This window comes from Anastrepha obliqua, chromosome 5 (genome assembly GCF_027943255.1).
Source record: "Anastrepha obliqua isolate idAnaObli1 chromosome 5, idAnaObli1_1.0, whole genome shotgun sequence".
NCBI lineage: Eukaryota > Metazoa > Arthropoda > Insecta > Diptera > Tephritidae > Anastrepha > Anastrepha obliqua.
The window spans coordinates 19,242,357-19,268,358 of record NC_072896.1 but is presented as its reverse complement, the minus strand read 5'-3'; the positions used below and the strand labels follow the sequence as shown (position 1 = coordinate 19,268,358).

Sequence of the window (26,002 nt, the reverse complement as noted above, 5' to 3'; positions counted from 1 at the left end):
TAAATATAAAAAAACTGTATATGATACATTGTTTAGTACTTAACTTAAACTTTACAAAAAAAAATTATTTTAATTTAATTTTCTTTACAAAAATTAGTACATAAAAAATCACATGACCCAAAGAACAATGAAAAAACAAGTTGCTCCATGGTCTGCATCATTTCACCTTGAAATGTTGATGGATCTGTAAAAAGTAAAAAAATTCTTGTAAAATAAAGTTGTAGTGATAGTTTGTCGAGTCGGATTTTTCAATTTCGAAAAATTTTGCAATTTACGGCATTGTAAAAAGAAGTATGCGTCTTACTAGATAAATGTCACACTTTAATTATGTTTATAAAATTTTTAATAAAAATATCAAAAATCCAGCTCGGCTTAAATACTGGACTATAACCGCATCAAAAAATATTAAAAACTGTATGAGTTATCATGCCGGAAAAAGTAGTTCCGAGAAAAACGACTTTAAACTTTCAAGTCCCTTAAACGAACGACAGCTACCTGTGCGCATCAAACTCTCGTCGGGCAGTTACATTTTCTACCATAACTTTTTATCAATGGGAGCTTTTACAATCCACTTCGCCAGAAATATGCCTAAAACTAAAGGGTGGTTAAGTTTGAAGCATCCGATGGTTCAAATTTTCGATGACGCTGAGGCATAATTAAGGTTCTATGCCGTTAATGTGCCGAATTATCTCATCCTTTAGCTCTTGAATTGTTGCTGGTTTATCGACGTACACCTTTTTTTTTCAAATAACCCCAAAGAAAGAAGTCGAATCGTGTCAAATCACATGATTGGCGGCCAATTGACGTGAGATTATTCGGTCATCAAATTTTTCGCGGAAAATAGCCATTGTTTTGTTAGCTGTGTGACAAGTGGCACCGCCCTGTTGAAACCACATATCGTCCACATCCATATCTTCCAATTCGGGCCATAAAAAACAGATTGGTGACTGATACCTACTCAGTCAGAAATCTTTGCCGCTTCCTTTATCCCTTATCTGACCTCTCACTGTGGTCCAATCGTCGGAATGCACTTCTTTCATTTTGACCGTTTATCAGCGCGAGGGTTATTATGTCCTCCATTAGTGGAGGTAGAATCTACACCCGCGCAGTCATTTGAAAGGGCACATCCTGAAATGGTGCCACATCTAACTTGCCGCCTGGCCATAGTTCTCCCAGGCTGCGAGTGCAAGCTGTAAGAAACTCCAGGAACTTCTTGTTACTGCATCGCACAACCTTGACCCGCCTATGTCATTGGACACCCTCAAACAGGACGCTGCCTTTATTGTAGTCTTGTTTGATCTCGGTGAGAATAAGGCTCATTATTTTTTGTTCTAAAAGTAGCTACTTTTCGTTTGTGATTCTAACTGCTGTCTAACTACGTTCGATAATAGGTACTTGTAGCTCTGGCGGTGAGCTTAAGCTTGAAAATTATTTCATCCGTGTGTTCTCAGACCACTGCTTGTCGTCGGAGCTCTGTATTTTTGACGATGTGGCTGCCGTTTTCCTTGACACAGCTGCAGCTTTTGAAGGTGAAAGTCTCAAGTCGAGGGCAGTCTGCGTTACAGAATGCTTTGTTCCAACTAAGGCATTCGTCTTCAAAGATTATTATGGCTGTCAAAGGGAAGGTGCAGTCTGGCTGTTAATTCTGGGATTGGCTTGTTTGGAAACCTCGTTTTCAATTACCATCGTAATCAAAGCATGCTGCTTCTCGTATTTTCGGACGTTGCTTGAGTGCTTCTTCCTTGCCTTCTCAGAATTTGAGTCACTTATGCTCAACTTTTCAAAAAGCTTTACTGAGCTTTTGTAACCAGATTTCATATTTGGTTTCCGGGTTTTGTCGGCCTCTGTGATATCTTTTTGTCAAGGTTTCCATATAACTTATCATAACTTACTTTCACTGCGTGCTCTCTATTGATGAGTTCGTTTTCTTTTTTTGTGAGAGGGCTCTCATTGTTTTTATAATGAAGATTTTTCTGATCTGATCTGATTTTGAAGAGCCCCTACAGGATGTGGACTATCAATATCGCTAGACCATCATCTCTGCTTGTGCTTGTCGGCATGAAGTTTTGCGCGGTGATATATAAATACATCACGAATTCAAAAGGAGCCGTGAATATAACTTTTTAAATATATATTTTTTGAAGTGAAACTCGATGGGCGAGCGAGAATGGAGAATAAAACTTTAAGGCCATGCAACGTTTTGGGCATTTTCGTTCCGCGAGAGAGAAAAAAGGTATAACATAGAGGAAAAGGAGAGAGAGAGCTATACCTTATATATATCTTAGATACACTTTAGGCTACTTTTTCCGAGTTTTTCCTTGTGGTTGCTATTTTCTAGTGAGAAATAACACTGCCTACTTTTTGGCGTTTGTTTGTTGGTGCAAACTTGTAGAAAGTATATTTTTGGTGCCTACTTTTTGGCGTTATATTTCCCTGGCGCGGAGGAAAAATATTTTCGGTGCCTACTTTTTTGACGTTATGTTTCCCTCACGCCCACTGTTTGGGGCGTGTTTTGGTCCTAATTTTTTTGGCGTTTTTTGGTGCCTACTCTTTGGCGCTTATTTTCGCATCCTGGCTACTGCTTGTGCGTACTATAAAGTGCTATCCATTCCGGTGTCGGATTTATTGGTATTGCCTTGCGGTAATTTTTGCCGTTGCTGCGGTCCTGGAATCGCTGCGTTTGTGCGGGTGATAAACGCTCGGAGTAGTGCGCGTTGTTGCCACGGTTTGTGTCCGGCGTTTACCTACATCGGTCGACCCTTCTCCGTTTTTTGTAAATTTTGTCTGTTTGTATTCTCTAGATACATATCCTTTCTCTCTCTCTCTGTAATTCTCTCTCGGGTCTCTCCCTCTTTCTTTGTCTGCCTTGAAAGTTTCACTTTTGTTATGTGTACTACGCTACACGCACTTTTTTTAATTTTATTTTAACTTAAGCGTATTTAATGAGGTAAATTTTTAGATGAGACCTGTTTTTTTATACAAAAAATGTTTTGAATTTAAAATATACCACCAAAAATAAATTTTTTCCCAAATGTTTGGATTCGAACGCTCTCTATCAGTACATGTTTTTGGAAAAAGTTTTTGTTTTTGCTATCTAATACAGGTTTGACTATAAGTCTAATGCGACTAAAAATATAATTTCTGGAATATTACATTCTATGCGCCACTTCAGGGATAATATTTTCTAGATCAAAGGTAGCCTATAACCTGCTGAGAAAATATATTTATTGATTGGTGAAAGCCTTACTAAATTCGATGCATCCGTTCTTGAGAGTAGCGATTACAAACTGGTTTTTTAAAAACTGGTTTTATTACACTTTTAATCATATATTAATTATAATAATAAAAAAATAAGCAAAATTTCTTTATTTATTGATTTTAAGAATTTAAAGTCGATGTTTTAAAAAACCATGAAAAAAATTTCTCTTAGTTTTGTAGTGGAATACCCCTTCTCCATTTGTACATACTTACATACGATTGTGTTCATGCATTTACAAGTGAATTTGAGAGCTAAGTGAGGTGACTAACGGTTAGTGAATGCAACAATTCTTGACCGTAATGAAAACGAAAGTGGCTTTTAAATATAAAATATTTAAATATTTAATACATAAGGACTTCGTGCACTTCACGAAAAGTATTGCTTGAATGATTTAAATGCAAGAATTTGAAAGTATTTAGTAAAATATTTTGAAATTGAGTAACTTTTTTTTATTCATTACTATTTTTTATTGTAATTTTTTATTTTATATACATTTTTTTTTCCGCTCTCCAAATTTTATCTCTAGTAACCCAATCTAATCAATAAATCCTCAATATTTCGTGGCATGAAAAAGTAATGCTCCGCAAAATAAGTGCAAAGTCTCGAATATTTATACATTTTCACGCCGAAAATTTTCAAATACGAGGAGAAGCACCACTCCACTGTCTGATGTTTGAATATTAGACTAATTGAAGTTTGACAAATGTAAACATGTTGCCGCAATGGCACACAGATCTCTGCATCACGTATACATGGACCGGATCGATAGACTGTGCATGCCGGGAAGTCATCTATAAGAAGAGAGAAGCGATGCGGTTCACCTTGAGACTTGTACTCAACTATGCAAACTGAAAGAAAAAAAAAAAAGATTTTAAATTCTTCATATTTATTAATACATACGCTTAGATTTAAATGAAAGTAATATAGTATAGGATCAAAAGTTAAAATGGAATTGTTTCTATAAAGGCAAGCATTTTTGCTAAACTCACTTTCAGTCTCCATCCAGCGGATAATTTTCCAGGTGTATATGCAGCATCGAGGTGACATTAAATGTAGATCGCATGTGTAGGCGTGTTGCCAACGCGTTGGGTAGAGCGGCGTTGCCAACGTTATACAAAGTAGTAGTATAAATTTGGAGTAGCAATGCATAGCTTTCAAATTTTGCTTATTTTTGTGTAAATTTGTGCTTTCAATGAAGTTACCTTGAAAATATTAACAAAAATGTAAATGGTACACTCAACTACAATTAACAGTTTGCATTAACAGCTTGAAATTAACAAAATGTAAACATTTAAATAACAGGGTCTTAATCTCTTTTTGTTTGTTCTATTCAGTTGTGAGTTACAGGGTGTTAACAAAAGAAGTCAACAAGGAGAAAATTCGCTACATTTTACAGTTTTTCTTTGATAAATGCGAAAATGCAAGCCAGGCCGAAATTGTGCATGGTGTTTATTAGGCCGGGTCGATTTGTGGGGAGGCAAAAAAATCGCCCATTGCTATGTGAAAATCATATTCTAGGGCTCAAAATAAGAAACTTTGCCGAAGGAACCATACCTCTAAAACGAATTCTGATGTCCCCCAATTTGGGTCGAACTTTTTAATTTCTTTTCTCATGTAAAGGCCAAAAATGGTGATATTTTGAAGTGATTATATGGGGAACCCCCCAGGGGAGTTCCAGGGGGTGTGCCACTGGCATGGATGGATCGGCCGTCCAAAGTTAGTGGGGGTCGGTCATACATTTTGACTCGATTGGAGCACTCTAAATGGGTCAAAGTGGGATTTTTCGTTCGACCCAAATTGGGGGACATCAGAATTCGTTTTAGAGGTATGGTTCCTTCGGCGAAGTTTCTTATTTTGATCCCTAGAATACGATTTTCACAGAGCAATGAGCGATTTTTAAATCGACCCGCCCTAGTGTTTGTGGTGCCAATTTTGTAACAGCTAATTCAGTTTAGGCATTTTTAATGTTAAAGAAAATGTCGATAAAATCACATAAATAATCGAAGGTGACCGGCATATTAGTATATTTTCAGTATTGCAAAGATTATATTGCACTTAAATTTTACAGAGAAGGTTTTTTTTCATCAAAAAAATTAAGTTTTGTGTGACTTTCAATAAAATGTATAAATTTACTAGTACTCAAAAATTATGAAGGACATATGACAGACCACAGAGAAAGTGTTCAGTGCTATCCGCCTCCTCCAAGCATGACAGGCACATTGGGTCCTCAATGATTCCAATGATGGTCATATGCTGACGCCATGGGCTGTGTACTGTAATGATATCCACCATCAACCGAACGTCTTTCCTTCCAAGTTTTAGTCGAAAGTTTGACAGCTTTCTGTTTAGACTTGACACAAAACACTTTGCAGTTCTGCAGCGTTCTAGACCGGACCATCGCTTTTTATGTAAATTGCGAACATAATCGCTGATCCAATTCCAGATTCCTGCGGAACTGATTTCGATTATTGGCTCTAGCCCTAGTGGGGGAACCGCTGAACAGCGGAGCTATTTTTTAATATAAATGATCGGATGTTTATTTCACTATAAAGAGGAAGGTATGCGGTTAATAGTAAAAAATAACATCAGGCAAAGGACCACCACTACCACTACTACCTTTTCGTGAAATTTTCCATAACCGAATAGCAAAGTGGCTGCCCTATGTCCTCGATAGCCTCACGAATTTCATCTGTGAGTTCTTTAATCGACCCTGAGCTATTGGCGTAGACCTTCTATTTCACGTGGAAAAAACAAAATGTTAAATCACAAGATCTTGGTGGCCAATTGTGATCACCTCTTCGAGAGATAACACAGTCCGGAAACTTTTCCCGTAAAAGATAAATGGTTTCGTTGCTTGTGTGGCACTTAGCGCCGTCTTGTTGAAAATAAACGTTGTCCAGATCAATACCATCCAATTCCGGCCATAAAAAATCGTTAACCATATTTCGAAAGCGTAATCCATTCACCTTTAACGCCTGTTATTTGAATGCCCTTTACAAGCCTGTTCTGTCTTGCGACAGAATTAAGCTTCTTCTTACATTCTTGACAAATCTTTCAGGTTTGCTTCGCGTTCTCCAGGGCCTTCAGTACAGCCTGACTGTCACTGAAAACTACAATCTATTTCCCGCTCCATTTCCTCTTGATTATCCATTCGGCTATTTTCAGGGTGGCAAAAATTTCCGTTTGGAAAACAGTTGCCATTTCTCCCAAAGCATAGTGACACTTATTACTATTGGTTAAGTACCATCCGATTCCAGACCCTATTTCATTCATGGACCCATCGATAATGAAATTATCCGCCAAACCTCCCGGAATGCATTCTGGATTGCTCCATTGCTCACGCAATTGACAACAAATGTCCATCCAAATGAAACTATGAGTATCAGGTCATCTTTAGGTGCCAAAAGCAGTGGATACTGATAGTAACTTAAAGATTTCTCTGTGACCCGAAGTTCCGTCTTCATGCCAGAAACCATATTTATGCAGGCTGCACATTACTTTTATTGCTTCCTTTTGTATGTTAAGATCCAAGGGGAGCAAATCAAGCGTAGCATTTAGGGCATCACCAGAGGTTGTACTCATGGCATTCGTAATCCATAAACTTACACTTCTTTGAAGCCTGTATAGTTCCGGGAGTGTGGACTTAGTCATGCTCCATCGCCTCCATATCACAGAGGCGTAAGTGATGATTGGTATGATACGTTAGTTTAAGCTCAGAAAGATGCTCTTGCCATTTCACTACTCCCACAGGCTCTTATCTTAATTTAATTCTGCCTAAGATTTTGTGTATGAATTTACGAGACAAGAGACCCTGTGCTAATTTCTTATGGTATACCAACTAACACACTTCTCTGGTATGCAAATGGCGACTTGGTCGTACTTACGAAAAAAGATTTGGAAGAAAAAAGGAAAGGCTGAGCATTCGTTTTATGACAATATATCAAAATTCAATGGGCTATAAAAATAGGTACCCAAAATTTTTCCAATTTTATTTTATAAAAAATGTGTGCAATTTTGATGAAAACATTTTTTTTATTTGCACGAAGTTTGAAGCTCGAATATTATTAGTTTCTGTTAAAAGATGAACCATATTTTCATAAGAAAATTATTAAAATTAAATGAGAAAAAAAAATACATTGTTAAAATATATCCAAAAGTTCTAGTGCTTTACTTGTTTAACTTAGTATACAGTCAATTAGAGCCTGCATTTGGAAACACGAAATTACGCCAAGTGACAGTCTTCAAGCAGCGATACTCAAAGAATGGACAGAGATTTAAGCTGCGAAAGTTAGTTTTCTCAATGCAGAATATGTGAAGAGAAGTTATTAAAATAAAAGGAAACGCTACTAAATATTATTTGAAAATACACTTACACTTTTGTTAAAAAAAAAATTATTTTTATATTTAAATTAATGCCTAGATTACAATGAAATGACTGAATTAGGTTTTGAGCACTAAATAAAAAGTGAAAGGAGTTTCTGGTATTTTATAACAGATAAAAAGTATTTCCTTGTACTTTTGTGAGGCATTGTACATCCAAAACTGCTCAACGATATTTGGAAGCTTTGGGTAGCTGACTATCACCTCATCTAATCTTTAACAACAACACTCCATATATGAAAAGAGAGATTCTCACTTCATGCACCTCAATAACGGTTCACTTCACAAGTTACGTTTAATTATTAGTTGGCAAGCAACAACACATAAATGCGAACGAGTGTTCAACCTAAAAAGGTAAGAACCCATAATAATTGCATGTATGTGACTCTCTCAGTACTCGCCTACCCACCCCACATCAGCTTACACGTGCACGCACATTCATGTTTGCATTAACGTTTGTGCTCATATTTGTGCACGTTTAACTTTGATTGCTTGCAAAGTGTTGACATTTGAACTCTACACAACTACACTCTAGGGTGTTGAGCGAAGATGCTGAGTATGTGGTGTGTTTCACTATTGTCCCTCTCCATCCACCATAACATCATAGAGAGTTAATTCACTGCAGTAGCGATATCGGTGAGCACAGCTTAACTTTGTAGTGACATTAAAGTATAATTTTATTAGCTCTTCCACACGTTTGCCACTAAAGTTATGCAAATCACTCTCAACTGTTTTACTTCAAATTTCTCACCATTTTCCAGTTTTTAGTGCAAACAGTTTGGTGAATTATTTATTAGCAGCAAGTAGAAATATTCGCTCATATCGGCCATATAATTTCAAACTCGAAAACATCTTAAAGTTGTGTGAATCAGTGTGGGTTAGATGTGGAAGATTCGATATTTTTATTACTATTAATATTTCTTTTACTCCATGATCCCAAAATTGTGAGTGCATTTGCATGCATTAATAGACAGCTGGGAGCTCAATACTTCTGCCAAAGTGATATTTGATTCCCATCAGAGAACTCTAAAAGCATTATTTGATATTTGCTAACATAAATGTTGTTTTTAATTTAAATTTACTGCAAACTGCGTATATTCGTTATTGATTTGATTGCAAGTGATTTATTGCGATTGTGAAGAAATCTCCTTTTAACTAGTCGAGGATGTGGAAAAATATGACAGAATGTTCAGGTAAGTGAGCAGAAAAGCAAAATATTAGGTGAATTGCTCAGAGAGAAAAGATTTCATTTCGCTCGTCGAAAATACCGTCAAAGCTGTGGGAATCGTTGAGTTGGATCGGTATGCGAAAACATAATTCATTAACCATAAAGTTTTAATTTTTCCTCAATAATACGACGGTCGTCAGATACGAATGGGTTTTTGTGTGACTACAATACGGTAGGATTCAAGTTCAACTCCCAACTCCCATTGTGGGTATGAACACCAAATTAGGTAGATTCGAATCTCCATGCATGAAACAGCAAAATGATAAAAATAGTTTTTTTATATTAGCGGTCGCCCCTCGGCAGGTAATGGTAGCCTCTGAGTGTATTTCTAGTAGGTCCCTACATTTATGGAACAACATCAAAGCACTCCTAACAGAAGTGTAAGCGCCAATTTTTTTATTTTATTTATTTTATTAGTAGTATCGGTCAAATTGCCCAAAGCCTCCCTAGCACCTAGTTACCCTGTATAATCCTCTCAGTCAAATTTGTACAACTTCCTCAATTTTCGTCTGATTTGCTTAACATTTTTACACAAATCTATGGAGGTGGACGCTACCTTTTGAAATATTTAAAAAAGATAAACAATAGGGTTGAAAACCTAGTTGCCCTGTCTGAACCCTCTCTGTCAAATAATATACCAAGTAAACTGAAACAATTTTCAAAGAACTTTTGAAAGAAATTTATAATTTTGTTGAAAATTATTGAATTTAATGTTTAGGGTCAAAGATATTCGCTTATTTTTAACAATATAAAATCTTTTTATTTTTTAGTGTATATTATACTCTATAAAAAATGATATTTTTTTTTGTTAAAAATGTTTGAGAATTTTTTCGTCATTTGTGGAAAGCAGAAGTTGAGAATAATCCCTGCTCTTAATAAAAAAATAAAAAAATATCTGTAGGGGTGTTTCTTACAAGTGAGAAATTAAAAGTTATACTCAAAAAAGTAAAATTGTTTTCCAAATTTTATTTAAACATATTTTAATTTAATATAATAATAATATTTTTTTTTTAAATATAAAAGTATTAAAGAACAGAAGCTATGAAATTTTGTAAAAACTCCCACAAAATTTTGAACATTGAATAATATTACTATCATTTTTCTATGGGTGAATTCCAAGGGGATTAGTTTTGTGGAACATAACAAGTCAAGGGTATGCAGGATAGATTTTTTCAGGTAAATTTTACTTTTTTTTTAAGACAAATTCAAAAAGTGAGGGCAAAAATATTTTACGAAAGTATTTGCCAGAAAATTTACGTTAGAGTTCTAGAAGAACTCGCCCACCCCTGATTAATGTTATAGTGAAGGACTATTACTTGACTTCTCAATTCTTAATTGACGCGATAACCGCTTACGCGATTTTGGCCGAATTTAACAATACGCGCCAATCGTTTCTTTCTCTTGCTAACTGGCGCCAGTTGGACACACCAAGTGAGGCCAAGTCCTTCTCCACCTGATCTTTCCAACGCAGAGGAAGCCATCCTCTTCCTCTGCTACCACCAGATGATATCGCATCGAGTATTTTCAGAGCCGGAGCGCTTGTATCCATTCGGACGATATGGCTCGGCCAACGAAGCCGCTGGATCTTTATTCAGTGCACTCTGTCCATGTCGTCATAAATACAGCTCACTGTTCTATTGTCTGCGATACTCGTCATCGCCAACGTGCAAAGGTCTGAAAATCTTACGCAGAATCTTTCTCTTAAGCACTCCAAGCGTCGCTTAATCGGATGTTGTCATCGTCCACGCTTCTACACCATACGTTAGGACGGTTATGATGAGAGCTTTGTAGAGTCTTAGTTTTGTTCGTCGAGAGAGGACTTTACTACTCAATTGCCTACTTAGTCCAAAGTAGCACTTGTTGGCAAGAGAGATTCTACGGGTGTTCGAAAACTACCCAGAGGGTACTTGGGGTAATCCCGGGAGTTGTGAGTTGCTTGAACCATATGCAGAAGAATCGTCCCGGCCACTCCCAAGTGAATGACAATCGGTAACTTTCTCCTCTTGCGTGGACTTCTCCATTATTACTTGACTGGCTCTAGAATATAGTGAAGTTCATTGCTCCAAGGGGGTGAGGTGTTGGCAAACGCCAAGTTTCTTTATAAGATACTTTTCCTACCTATCATATATGTTTAACGCAAACCTTTTCCTTATCCAAGTCGTAGCTGTGACAAGTAGTATTTTAAGTTAGAATTGCTTGTTTATCGCTGACATACGCAAAATACGGCATTGAAATAAAACAATTAAAATATACCTACCACCCTGTGCCATCAAGTATTTCTCTCACTTTTCTCAACCAATAAAAAAGTCTACATTTCTGGTGCTGTGTAAACGCTTTCAAACTTACCGCAGTTTTTTGAACTTTTACTCAAATCGCGCTAAATTTAAATTTTATTTTTGTGCTTCGAATTTTTTCTTTTAATATAAATTTTTTCCAAAATCAAGTGAAATACTGCCAAAGCTCAGCACACTTTAGAGGCACTAAATGAAAAGTGACTAGGAAAGTATGGAAATGAAAAAACGAATATTCGAACGCAAGGTATGTAGGTGGCAAAAGAATGATGAGCGGGGAGATGCGAGCAACTGTGCGTTTACTTTACGAGCGCAAAATTTTAACTTTTAATACCCACATAAACTCACACATACATATGTATTGGCGTACCTCTATACATAGCGGTAGGGAATTCTACTGGTTTCAAAGTGATGAATTTGGAGCCATAACGGGCCCGTGAAAAAATGCCAGATAACTAATATACAAATTTTTTTTTTTGGTCAGACATTTTCTAAATATCTTTATTGACGCGGTAACTAACTAACTACTCAAATGAATTTGGCTGATTTTAAGAATGATTTAACGTTTTTTTCACGTGCTAAATACTGCTAACTACTGCTAATTAGAAGTGAAGCCAAGTCTTTCTCCACTTGATGCCGCCAATGCAATGAAGGCCTTCCATTTCCTTTGCTCCCAGCAACTAGTACCATTGCGAATACTTTTAGAGCGAGAGCATTTGCAATCAGTCAGGCAGCATGACCTAGCCAGTGGAGTCGGTGAATCTTATTATTGCTTATTAAAATTATAATAAATTAAAAGCTCAATAGAATATACATGAGCAGGACTTGAAAGCCATCTGAATTTTTACTCACTGCATTGCATCTATTTCTACGTGTAGCTTACACAGCTCGCCGTTCCTTTACCTTCGATGTTCGCTATCGCCAACGCGCAAATATCCACAAATTCGCAGCAGGAGCTTTCGCTCAAGCACTCCAAGGGTCATGAGACTATGATGCGTCATATCGCACTTGTTACGTTAAAGCGTAACAACTCAAAATCTGAACATTTTCAGTAGAGACGAAAAACTGTTTCCGTAAATATCAATAATATATTACAAGGAAAAAAATATGTAATTGCACGAAAATATCATTAAAAACAATATAACGGTTGTTTCATTCTTATTTGTTAAGTAGTTGCGCTAAAATAACAAATTTTTGAGTTGTTACTCTTTTCCTGAATTTTTTTTATACACTTAGTGGTATATTTTAAACGAACCGTTTGGTTGTAAACAGGCACAATTCAAAATGTTACACTTTATGTGACACAAATTTGTTCAAACACTTGGAAACAACTAAAAATGTAACTCTTTAGTTGAGACAAAAGAAGTCATTCTGAAAACAAAGATAGAGTCATAGAGTAACGAAAGACTAGACAAACCACTGAACGATTTTTACAGTGGGTAGAGATGACCACTGTACATTGTTTTCTTGCAAAAAACTAAAATTTGGAAATTTTGAGATGTTACGCTTTAACGTAACAAGTGCGATATGTTGTTGTCGTCCAAGCTTCTGCGCCATAGAATGGGACAGGCGTGACAGAACAATAATCATGATCCAAAAATCCGTTTTCATAACTTTGCAAATTAGAGAATACATTTTTGGTCTCCTATCAAAACCCAAAAAACTAGTTGCTACCGAACTGGTTGCTGTCTATAGAACGCTAACTTTTTACTCCACAATTTTTGTGCTAGTTTCGGCTTTCACTGCAGGTACGAGTATTAGTAAGAACACATCAAAGAGCACTTCCGCTATAAATTTCCAAATGCGACGCACAAAACTTTTACTTTCCACTTGACTTCAGCTGAACATCTAATGCTTGCCTTACGGTAATTTATCATTTTACCGCGGCATGCAAGAAATTTTACGCCAAAGAACTGCGGCAGTGTTGGTGTTGTAGAAAAAAAATTGTGGAAAAGGAATATCTGTATTTTTCTTGCACAATCGGACGCGGTAGTTCAAGGCTTTGCGCGAAATGTTAAGAGTTTTTTTTATGGATAGGCTGTCACACCAGTAGTTATTTGAACACAGGAAGATTTTTACTTCATAGATAGTTTAGCGATGGGTGAAACGTTCATTAAAGTCGTTCAGGAAAGTCATATATCGCACCCTAAATACAAAAGGGTCACAACTCAAAATTTTTCAAAACTGAGTTTTTTGCATAAATTAATTCAGAGTACACATTTCTAACTGCTGCAAATATTTCGTTCACATAACTATCTTCTTTAACTGGAAAAATACAGTTATGTCTATTTTTATGTCAAGTGTGTTGCTTTTGCACGATCAACTAAAGAGAATTATTTTTAGTTGCGTTAATGGGCTCAAGAACAGCTGATTACTTTTATTACACATAAAGAGTTTTATTTTGAGTTCTGCCTCTATAACTGTAAAAAGTGATAAATTTCGTGGTATATTATTTTGCATTGTGCCTCTTTAGTTGTGAAAAGTGAGTTCAATTAGGTTAGGAAACTTATAAAATTAAAACATTTTATCAGTTTAAAAGGCACAACTTAAGAAAATATCACTAGTTAATCGAAAAAATTTCAGTTAAAGAGTCATGAATCAAAATTTTGTTTTATTTTCGCAAACATAATATGAAATTGAAAAAAATATAGTAGAACCTTCTTCAATGTTGTATACATAATATATTTTCATGATGGAACAATATTTTCTTTAAATATTACAATAATTTTTACATAAAACGTTTTTCGTCTCTCCAGAAAATCTTAGTATTTTGAGTTGTGACCCTTTTGTATTTAGGGTGCGATATGATTAAAATTTAAAGCAAGCGTAATTTTAAATATTTTTAATAAATTTGTAATTGCTCGCGACATAGCAGAAAGCTAACTTGGTTGCTCTATTTGAAAATATTTTGAAATATTGAAAGCTTTTTAAATAAAAAAACTTACAATTAAGTTCTAATTAAAGTATTGTAGGTGTTTTATTTCAACGGCTATCGTCGCCGCATAGGTTGGTGGATGACTACCTTTTGAAGGTGCATAGGTTTGAGTCTCCGTGCATGAAACAGCAAATGAGAGAAAAAGTTTTTTCAAATAGCGGGAGCTCCTCGGCAGGCAATAGCAAAGCTCCGAGGCGGCTTAAAACTGTCGGTTCATCCAGTAAAGTAAAGCCCATCCAGGATAAAGTACCACCAACCCTTTTAAATATACAAGTAATTCATTGAAAAAGCTTTTATATCTTGAAAATATAAATTCTAAAATGATGGACAAATGTATCTAAAACTGTACGCCATTTGGAATTTGTCTTGAGAGTCGAAAACATTTTGGATGTTTTGTGTCCACTATTTGAACTTCGAGAATCTAAATTCGGTACCGAAAGCCTAAATTCAGACTCATTTAAAAAATTTAATTTTTTTTGTTTCGAAAAATGTCTTGTAAATATTTTTTTTTTTGTATTTTCAAAGATCTCAATTCAACTTCTTATTATGTGAGTACAAAAATTTTTAAATGATTTTGGGCAATAAATGAAATGAAATGAAATGAGTACAAAAAAAAAAATTGAAAATATTTTTCAAAATTTAAATATACCTCATTAAAATGTGTATTGCTTGGTACGAAGTCTATTTTGAAGGCGGCAAAGTAAGTTTTGGTGATTAAAAACTCCCGGTACTTTTTTCACAGAATGTATTTGCATAAATTTTAAAATTTTTACTTGATTTTCGTTTATTGGAATGAAATATATTTTCATAAAAAACTTTGCAAAATTCAATAAGAAACAAATGATTTGTGCGAACTTCTCAATACGACTGTGCGGGGTATTATTTTACGCGCTTTATTTACATATGTACTACTGTGGCCAAAAAGTAAGGTGAATTTGGTTGTAAAATGAAAAATCTTTATTTATTCTTGTAAATCAATTTCAACCTCTTCAAAATAATCCCCTTTCGATGAAATACACTTATGCCAACGATTTTTTCAATCCCCGAAACATGCCAAATAGTACATTTCCGGTATAGCCATTAGCACCTTCTTCGATTCAGCTTTTATCTCCTCAATCGACTCGAAACGCGTTCCCCGGAGTGGTCTCTTGAGTTTTGGGAATAGCCAGAAGTCACACGGAGCCAAATCAGGCGAATACGGTGGTTGCGGAACGATATGCGTAGAATTTTTGGCAAAATCGTCACGAAGAACGAGTGCAGTGTGAGTCGGTGCATTATCGTGATGCAAAAACCGAGAGTTGTTGGCCCATAATTCTGGTCTTTTTAGACAAATTCCTTCATGTAAACGACGCATAACGCTCAAATAATATTCCTTATTAACAGTTTGGCCAAGTGGAAGAAATTCATAGTGCACCACACCACGAAAATCGAAAAAAACTGTCATCATGACCTTTATTTTTGAACGACTTTGACGTGCTCTTTTCGGTCTGGCCTCGCCCTTAGCACGATTTTCGCTTGATTGGTCGGTTGTTTCAGGGTCGTAAGCATAAATCCAAGTCTCATCTCTCGTAATGATGCATTTGAGCTTGTCCTGATAGTCTGAAAGCAAATTTTTCACACACACATCAACGCGACGACTTTTTTCCAAGAAATTGAGAGTTTTCGGTACCAAACGAGACTTGACTTTTGGTAGGCCCAAATGGTCTTTCAAAATGGTTTTCACAGATCCTTCTGATATTCCGATCATATCAGTTAGGTCTTTAACAGTCAACCGACGATTCTTGAACACTAACTCCTTCACTTTATTGACGTGTTGGTCATCTGGTGACGTCGATGGTCGTCCGGAGCGCTCCAAGTTATCAACACGTTCTCGACCCTCTTTGAAGTCTTTGTACCACTTATAAACATTTTTCTGCGACATGGTCGAATCACCAAATACCTTCTGCAACCTGCTAAACGTTTCCGAAGCCAAAATTTCATTCCGCAAACAAAATTTGATGGCACTTCAATCTCAATCAAATCAGACATTGTAAAAATCGAAAAATGCACTCTTGATCGTTTGGTAAACACAAGCGTAAATATATTTCTGATAATGACATTCACATGAAAGTTGGCCCAGATGTTATTAACAGTGCTGCCAACTCATGAAAAAAATAACTAGAGCGAAATTTTAATACCGCGAAGTTTGACAAATAAATTCTCCTTACTTTTTGCCCACAGTAGTACATATGTATGCGTGCCTTTTTGCTATTCGACTTTTTTGCTCAAATTAACGTTCTCAAGTCGTGAATATTGCGAGTTTTTATTTTTATATATCCGGTTAGAGGGAAATAAATTATTTTAGATTTCGAAAATCTACATTTAGTTTGAACTTAGCGCAAAATTTTAAAGTGAAATGAACTGATAAGAGACAGTTGATAAAGAAGTGGCATTTGCTGCGCGAATATTATTATCAGCCACCGTCGCTGACTTTCCGACTCATCTTAAGATTTGCGCATTTCCAGGCGACCTTAGCACTGCTTACCTGCTTCCTCCACACCAGCCGCCGTTCAGCATCACAAACAGACACACAATTGTCTGGGTGGCGTCAGCTGTATCTCCACTTGAGGCAACTTTTAATTTTGCTCAGCTGCTTATGGCCCGCATGCCACACAGCTGGCATACAGTTATATGTACGCTTGTAGCTGCAACGCCATGACCAGTGAAGCGTGCGCATCCAATAAATCTCATTCACTTGCCTCATCACTCGGAGCAATATTCTAAGTGTGTGTGTGTGTGCGTGCAGCAGTTGTGCGCGTTTTATTGCTTCTCATTACATTTCACTTTTGTGTCATTCCACCCTTTCAAATCTATTGCCATCTCACCCACCAGCTTTTGTCTATTTGCTCTGCTTCACTCTTTTACCCTCCAGTTTGTCTGCCAAGAATGTCTACTGCCCTTTGGGAAAATGCAATGAGTGCAACAGCTTTCCAAGCTCTGCGAGTGCTGCGCCATCCGTTGTGTGCCTGAATGAGCGTGTTAGGGTGTATGTGCCAATGTATGGATGAGTGCAAGAATGAATGGCTGAATGCATTGCAAAAGTACTGCTCGCATACTGCACGAGAATATATATGTAGTCGTATGTGTGAGTGCATTGAATTTTCCATTGCATACACTCAGGCGCAAAACGTCTCAAAATGCGGCAGGTGCCGGAGTAGGTGTGCGTGTGCATAAAATGCTGAAGTAGAAGCGGAAGGGAGAAGTGACGTGCATAAATGCAATGGAAAAACGGCAGAAGGAAAAGAAATGCAAGTCAATTGCCGATTGGCAAGCATATTCAGTTAGAATGGAAAATACCGAGAAGTAGTTTTTTTTTTTAAATTTCGCAGAAGAATGCGTTGGTGCCGTTCAATGAAAATTATCATAATCAAGTTGAGAAAGACAGACAAGGGTTCAAATTGAGAGTCTGCGACTGCAATAAAGTACTTTTCATTCACGAATGAATGAATAGGAAATAAAATGCGTGGATACGGCACTAATATCCCTTTAATAGAATAACTGCTATTTATCAATGTTGCATGAGGAATATGTGTCAGGTGCAATTTGTTGTATTGTCAACTGCAGCTTCAGATCGTTTTGTGGTCTGCCTGCTGCTAGGCTGGTGTGCAGTTAAGGTTATGCGAACACGGAAAAAGGTTAAAAATCGTAGATTAGAGTTTGCTGAAAACAGCTGAGAGCACGCGAGAGAAAGAACTCGGTTGAATGCATAGCTAGGAGACCGTCCATTATAGTGGTATGAAAAAGCAAAGAATAGGGCTCAAAGGGGAAGAGGCAAGTGAAGAGTTTCAGCTGCCATGCGAGACCCGCATAATTCTGACTCAATTTACGCAGGTTAAACTCCCACCTATCCTGAATAGACCCCGCTATACTCAGTGTATGTCAAGCATGTGAAGATACCTCGCACGATACTAACCAGCTATTCACTTGCCCTCATAAACACACTCACCTAACAGCCCTCTTCCTCTGGTGCCAACTTATTCGGGCCTACTATCAGATGAGCTAGACGATGACGATCGGTGACTACATCGAACTGGAAGAGCTTAATCCTTTATAAGGCAGAAGGATTCAGAGTAATAAAATAACTTGCACTTACATTTTTGGCATGTTTTTATTTATTGTATATAACAAAAATAAACTTAAAAGAAAAACACTAATTATTTCGGAAGTTTTGGAAAAATAGGTGGTAAAAATATTCCCACTGCCCGTCAACAGAGCCACATGCAAGCTGAATTTGAGACATTATTTTCTATGAAATTGTGCAAAACAAGGCGTGATGCAAAGAGGGACATTACACTTGCTGCATTTTATTTTGCTACGCTTATCTTTGACCTTTGTGCTGCACAATTTATAGCGTCGGTAAGTCTCCAACTCTGCTGGCATATGCTCACCTACGTTTACAAACCGCAGTTCTTCAGGTACAGCATTTACAGTTTTTTGATATACCTCTGGGCATGCTATGCGTGATTTCTTGCAGATATATGTAGGCAAGCTTGATCTTCTTTTTCTGCTGCTATAGCCACTAATCAATCCTCTGGCAACAGCCACCCGAAATTCTAAGTTGGTAAGCTGTTCTACTCTCGACGTTAGGGAATATCAAATGAAAGAGTTTGTCAAACTTGCGTCCACCAAGAAGTAGAGTATCCGCAACCACCAGCGTTTACTTCTCCTTCCGATAGCATAGGTCCCCTTCACTTGGTCAAAACGGTCGACACCGCCCATTCTTTTGGTGTATTCTTTCACAACCATAGGACAACTTACAGGTTCCCTGGTGCCATATTTTTGCGTTCTTTGTACAGTTGTTACTTCCACTTTAGGATGAAATGCAGTTGTCAACAATAAAACCTCTTTAGTATCTTGCCACACAGTTAATGCTACATCTTGTTTAGTTCTCCACTTGAATTCACCTTTTTTCAACTTTAGGCTTTTGTTTCTGCCGTTTCTTTTTGTGTTATTTTTTATTATGTTAGGTAAAATTGCTCTATTTCTTCTTACTGTTCCAGTGGCATAAATACTTTTTTCATACAAGTACTGCATGAGAGAAAAATCGCAAAAAAAGTTATCGAATGTAACATGAGACTTGAAATCTTCTTGTGCTAATATACTTGATAATTTCTTTACGACATTAGCTCCTAGACCCCCTTCTGTTCCTTGTCCTGTTTTACCTGTATAAATTTCATAGTTATACAAGTACCCTGTGCTACTATCACAACAGCACCACACTTTATAGCCCCTTTTTATGGGCTTTAGCGGCATGTACTGCTTCAAACTGGACCTTCCTTTGAATAGTATCATGCTCTCATCGATACTTTGGGAAGAGGAATTGAAGGCATTGTTTTTAAATGATTGACTAAGTAAAGATATAAGAGGACGAATTTTATACAATTTATCAAAATTTACATCTTCTCTACTTGGTTGTTGCCTATTATCGTTCAAATGCAAAGTCTCTAAAATTTTCTTGAAGCGTTTTACTGGCATAACTTCTGCTATTTCATTCACACGAAATCCAGGATCCGATGACCAATATAAATCGATATGTGGAAGAATATGATAACCCATTATATGAGAATGCCTAAAAAAGCACTAATTTCCTGTGTGTCAACAGGCTGCCAATTTTTTATACATTGCTGCTCCGCATACAAGTTTGTCTGAGTAACAATCAAATCGAAGACTTCATCACTAAAAAACTTTTTGAAATGCGCTACTGGACGTGCTCTCCTATTCAATAAATACCGAGGTTTTATTGTCACCTTATCAAATTCATCGGGATCTGGCCTGGATGTCCAGAAAACCTTCCCCCATGACTCAACTTCACATTCAGATTCATCGGTCAATTCTTGTTCTAAGGGTGATGATGACTGACGAATTATCTAATTGTGAACATAGTGCTATTGTAGATATACCTGACTCGGAACAACTGTTAGGTGTAGAATTCAAATGAGTGGGAGAATTTTGTAAAAGGTCACGTGAATCATCAGGTGTTTGTATTGTATTCACGTTGAACTCTTCTGCCTTATCAGACTCAAATCCGTCTTCTGAGCCATCATCGGGCATGTCCAACATCTGCTTAATATCATTTTCATTCAAATAGCGCGGAACTAGTTCAACAAATGTACATAACACGCCACGGGCAGCGGGAATATTTTTCCCACTGAGTAAAAAGTCTTCTCACATCTAAATACGATAGTAACTTGTACGGTATAGCAAACAACTTGTAGAATAAACATAAATACATAATAAAAAAACAGTTTCTTACCTCCTTTCAAATAAAAAATATGAAGATTCACGGAGTAACAAATTTCTTTCAAAATTACCGCAATTTTTGACAGCTAGTGGCGCCAAGAAAAAATGTGTGACACAAACGTCATAATAAACCAGACCTTCTTAGTTGCCAGTGCAACAAATTAGGACTCCTTTGATAACTTACATAAAAAGATAAACAAAGTTTTTGTTGGTGGTAAATATATCGCCTCTGCCTTAAAAAGCGTTAAGGAACTGTTACAACAACAACAGAAATATGCAAGAGAGAATGTTGCTTATTAGAAACTGTTACCATAAAACCCTGCGCTCTAATAAAAACACCGAGTTGTCGTTTTCATTGAGAAAGAATTTGTACATGGCACATCTTAAGTCCAGCGCACAACCAGTAATCCTGGGTAGAATCGCTTTTCTCACATTAGCTCGCTCTCAAACGGCTGTTTGGGAGCTATCCAGAGGATACTTGGCGAAGCCCGGAGGTAGTAAACTACTTGGACCGTATGAAGAAGAATCGTCTTGACCGCTCCCAAGTGAGTGGCAATCAGATACTTTCACCACTTGCGTGGACTTCTACACCCGGAACCATCCTGGTGAACGAGGACAAAACGAAGTACCTCCTGTCATCAAACAAACAGTCCACGCACTCGCGTATCGGCACCCACGTCACTGTTGACCGTTATGATTTGGAGGTTGTAAAAGACTTTGTTTATCTAAGAACCATCATTTACATCGAGAATAATGACAGCCTTTAAAACTAACGGATAATTGGCCAGAGAAACAAATACTACTTTAGACTAAGTAGACAACCTTGCCTTACGCCTGCGTTGGTAGTGAATGAATCGCTGATATCGTCTATGTGAAGCATAGACAGTTCGAAGTTCTCGTAGAGGGCTTTGATGAGGCGGATTATTTTGGTGGGAACTCCCTTTCTACTCAGTGCCAGCCAAATTGCTTCTCGTTTGGTAGTGTCGAACGCCTTCTTGAAGTTCACGAACAGCAAGTAGAGCGGGGAGCGTCACTCAACTGATTGTTCTACCATAATCCGAAATGTGTTGGTTTGGTCAGCACAACTTCGGTGAGGGCGAGAACCAGCTTGCTCGTCGCTTAAAAAGCGTTCGATATCTTTGACCCTGCTTTGTATGTTCACGGCTACAACTTAGTAGTTGCTGTTAAGTAGGGTTATTCCTCGCCAGTTGCTGCAGTCACGCAGGTCACCTTTCTTGGGCAGCTTCACTATGATGACTTTTGTCCAGGACGGAGGCAGCTCTTCTTGCTCCAGACGGCGGTGATGTGGGGATGACGAATTTCCGCTGCTATTTGAGGGTCAGCAATCATTAGTTTAGTCTGTGTGCCATCTTCGCTCGCAGCTTTGTTGAGCTTGAGCTTTTTAATTGCATCCTTAACCTCTGCTAGGCTGGCTGTGGTTATTTTATTGCTGGTTGTTGTGCTGGCCACTTCAAAGCTAGGTATACTGCTAAGAACAATGTTGCTAGTTGCTTCATACTGCGGATCTCGTTCTTTCCACCTGCGAATCTGGTCATCATTGGTAGTCAGCAAAGCACCGTTCAAATGGTTGCTTAGGCGGTCAACTATGCGGTACAGTTGTCTCATGTTGTTTACTTCTGCTGCCGCTTCAGCATCGCTACCAAACATGAAAAAATTGTCGTCGAATTTTTATAGTCAGAATCTCTAAAATATTTCTGGATATGCAGTGTATTCGCACATACAATTTTAGTATAATAAAATGTAAGTTCGAAGTCAGCCAAAGAGCACTTTGATTGTTGATAACTTTTTGCTTGCTTAAGATGTTGAGAATTTTCGTCAATATAAAGGGTGGTTAAATTTCAAGGGCCGAGCTTGAATGTAAACCACACCTATATATCAAGCGTTTTTCTGCACTCCATTTGACATTTTTCAATTCCAGACTAATTCAATTTGAACCATGGAAAAATACACTATCGAGCAACGCGTTAAAGTTATTAAGGCTTATTATGAAAACGTGCGTTCAAATCAAAATGCATATCGCGCACTTCGTGATTTTTTCGGTCTAAATTGACCAAATCGTCCAAATTTGCATACCATCGGAAAAATTAGGCAAAAGCTTGAGCAAACCAGGTCTGTAGGAGATGTGAAAACACCAGTGTATGTTCGTACAGCTCGTACTGCAGAAAATATTGCTGCTGTTCGCGATGGTGTGGCTGAAGAGCCGTCCACCTCAACTAGTCCTGGTGCCCAACAATTGCACCTCTCACGCTCGTCGTTGATGAACATTATGCATAAAGACTTGCATCTACACGCTTGCAAGGTGCAACTGACTCAAGAACTAAAGCCTCTTGACCATTTCAAGCGTCGTTAATAGTCGAAATGGTGGCAGGAAATGGCAACAGTGAATGACCATTTTTCGAAGAAAATCATCTTCAGTGATGAGGCACATTTTCACCTCAGTGGATTCGTTAATAAGCCGAAGTGCCGCACTTGGGCGAATGATAATCCAAGAGTGATTGCTGAAAAACCAATGCACCGACAAAGAGTGACTGTTTGGTTTATGGGCCGGCGGCATCATTGGGCCGTATTTTTTCCAAAATGAGGACGGTCAGGCAGTTACTGTGAATAGTTTTCGCTATCTTGAGATGATAACGAACTTTTTATGGCCCGAATTGGAAGATATGGATGTGGACGATATGTGGAATTTAACAGGACGGTGCCACTTGTCACACAGGTAACGAAACAATGGCTCTTATGCGCGAAAAATTTGATGGCCGAATAATCTCACGTCGCGGCGATGTCAATTGGCCGCCAAGATCATGTGATTTAACACCGTTGTACTTCTTTCTTTGGGGTTATTTGAAAGAAAAGGTGTACATCGATTAGCCAACAACAATTCAAGAGCTAAAGGATGAGATAATTCGGCACATTAACGGGTTAGAACCTCAATTATGCCTCAGCGTCATCGAAAATTTGGACCATCGGATGGAGGTGTGCCGCCGAGGTGGCCATTTGGCCAATATTCTGTTGCATACGTAATTGAGCCATACTACAATTATCATAATAAAGAGAAATGATAATAATTTCCTAAAAAATTGCATTTTATTCAAAATCAACACCGGCTCTTAAAACTTAACCACCCTTTACAACACTTTTTCGGAAGTCTTTTAAAGTTGCTTCTGCATTGGTCTATGCTATTTTTTTAAATCGAAAGTTTTATAGTTTTTTGGAACACAATTTTTAAGCTTGATTTTTAAGAGGGCAGCACTGTGCCTTCAATAGCAGCAATATTTTATATATTTTTTTCATGTATATGATTGCAAAGGAATTTTTTTTCCCAAATGTATTTTCAAATAATTTATAATTTCCGCTTTCTGTGGATCCTCGATATCGAATACATCAGATCCCACAAAGTCAATCAGAACTTTTTCAATGCCACTGTAATTTATTTTAAGCGTTTTAATTACATTTCTATTCGTAGTGGCTCGACTAAGTTAAGGTTTGGTACCTTCTGTAACAAGCATAGCACTCTTATCAAAAGCCATTCGATAAATTAGAAATTTTTTTACTTAACTGGAAAACAAGAAAAAGTATTTTTTCAAAAAGTTTAACCCTTCTGCTACGTTAGGAAAAAATTACACATATAGTGTTTTGGGTCAATTTGACCCACTTATAAAAACTCCACTAATAACACTATTTTATTGAAAGAGTTCATATTTTTTTTATTTGAATCAAGTTAAGTGTATGTTAATTGTAGAAAATAGTTGAGATATGTATGTTTTAACGGCAATTTTCACAAACTAAGCTGCTACATGATGACAGAAGAAACATCGCTGTCGTTTTTTGGTGGATTCATTTCTGGCAGAAATATTAGAAGTAGACGCTTCTTCTGCAGATTTGGAGTTTTCTTGAATATTTTTTACTATATTCTTAGCAGCGATTCCTCGCGGCAGTCTCTCTCTGCGGACAATATTTGGTTCGATCATGTGCTTTCCCAGCTCTTCAAGAAAAAGTCTTGGCTTATAAAGCTTGTTGGAGTTCCATGAGTGATTTATCTCTGTCCATATTACGTATGCGTTATATGCCGAAATATCTAACATATTTGAAAAGAGGGCAACTGGCCACCGTTTGGTCTGACGTTTACATGTATAGTTAGCAACCAGCTGATCAAGCGCATCCACACCAGCTTTTGTTTCATTATAGTGAAGTATTATTTCAGGTCTTTTTCTGTCACCCTCATCAACAAGTGGAAAATGGTGAAGGGAGCTCAATGCTACAACAAATTTATATTTTTTTGGGACGTACGATACAATAGTTACATTATCCGTAAATAAAAGTTGGCTTTCTAAAACGTTCTTTTTCATCATGTCGACTATTTCTCGTGGCAACAAAAGCTTATTTTTCCTCACTGTACCGACTAAAGTAATGTTCCTGCGAAGTAGCTGAACGGCGAGATTGTACGTCGTAAAAAAGTTATCGCAAGTAATAGTGTGACCTCTGGGAAGGGGTTCTGATAGGGATAGAACAACACGTTCACCTAAAAATATTTGTATAGAGACGGTTTATTTATACTGTACATAGGTTTGAGACATACAAAAAGCCAATTTATAAATGCATTACCTTGGTTCCTTTCCGGTTGCTTATTTCTTGCCCGTCCTAAATAAATTTCCATGTTCCAGGCTTTTTGCATCACATAGTACCCATATTTTTAAGCCGTATTTTGCGGGCTTCGGTGGAATGTATTGCCTGAAGATGCAACGACCACGAAAAGGTACTAACTACTCATCTATTGTTACATTTTCATGTAAGTGACAATATGACCTGAGCTGTCGATTCCATTGATCCCAAATGTTTCTTATTGGTGCTAATTTATCACGCTGTCTTCTCTCATCCCTGTCCGCAGCGGAGTCAAAACGAAGGCAATCTTTCCAAGCTCATTGTGGCCCGAAAAATTGGTCTGCCATTATTTTCATACCACAAATGAATTAGACTTTCATTGTGCGACTTGTATACTCCTGCTAAGATTTGCAATCCTATGTATGCTTCCAATTCATAAGGTCTATAATTTTCCAATTGTCTCCAAAAAACTGCAATCCTTTGATGTTGCTCATTTCTACAATACCACTATGTTTTTTATACTTGAGGGCATGAAAATATCAAAAGAGGATTTGATATCTGTGACTATAGAAATAGCACGCTTTGATGGGCCCAGACTTTGACATAAAATTTGTTTTCGAGGAATTTTGCCTCTTGAAATTGGAAGTGGCTGATCATGCCATATTATGCTCTTATCTTTCGATAAAATATTTGGCAAATTGACTTCTTCTGTCGCATTGCTACCTTCAAAAAGGACATCTACTTCACTTTCACTGGATGAAGTATTTGAATCGTCCGTTTCATTTTCTGCGATAGGTACAAAGTCTTCATCGCTATCACTTTCGTCGAAAATATCCTCAGCATCAGAATTAAGAATTTGGTGAATTTCTTCAATACTTAGTTTCTTTTCAAAAATAAAATTATAAAAATGTGTAACAGCAACATAAACATAGTAAATTAAATAACTTGACTTACTCCCTTCCTTTGGGACATTGTAGAAATATTATATATATTTAGCAATCACTTTCTTTATA

The 26,002-nt window shown here is 37.2% G+C and overlaps 2 protein-coding genes across 3 annotated transcripts in view; one reads left to right on the top strand and one right to left on the bottom strand.

Moving 5' to 3' along the window:
* LOC129247397 (proton-coupled zinc antiporter SLC30A2) overlaps nucleotides 1–26,002 on the top strand; it is a 243,889-nt gene that overhangs the window by 207,181 nt on the left and 10,706 nt on the right. The window lies entirely within an intron of this gene.
* LOC129247399 (uncharacterized) lies at nucleotides 3,772–11,287 on the bottom strand. The gene is made up of 3 exons (XM_054886518.1): nucleotides 11,214–11,287; nucleotides 4,249–4,461; nucleotides 3,772–4,107 (listed from the first exon to the last, which is right to left on the bottom strand). Exons 2-3 carry the CDS (start codon nucleotides 4,406–4,408, stop codon nucleotides 3,782–3,784), a joined length of 486 nt encoding a protein of 161 aa, XP_054742493.1. The 5' UTR covers nucleotides 4,409–4,461; nucleotides 11,214–11,287; the 3' UTR covers nucleotides 3,772–3,781.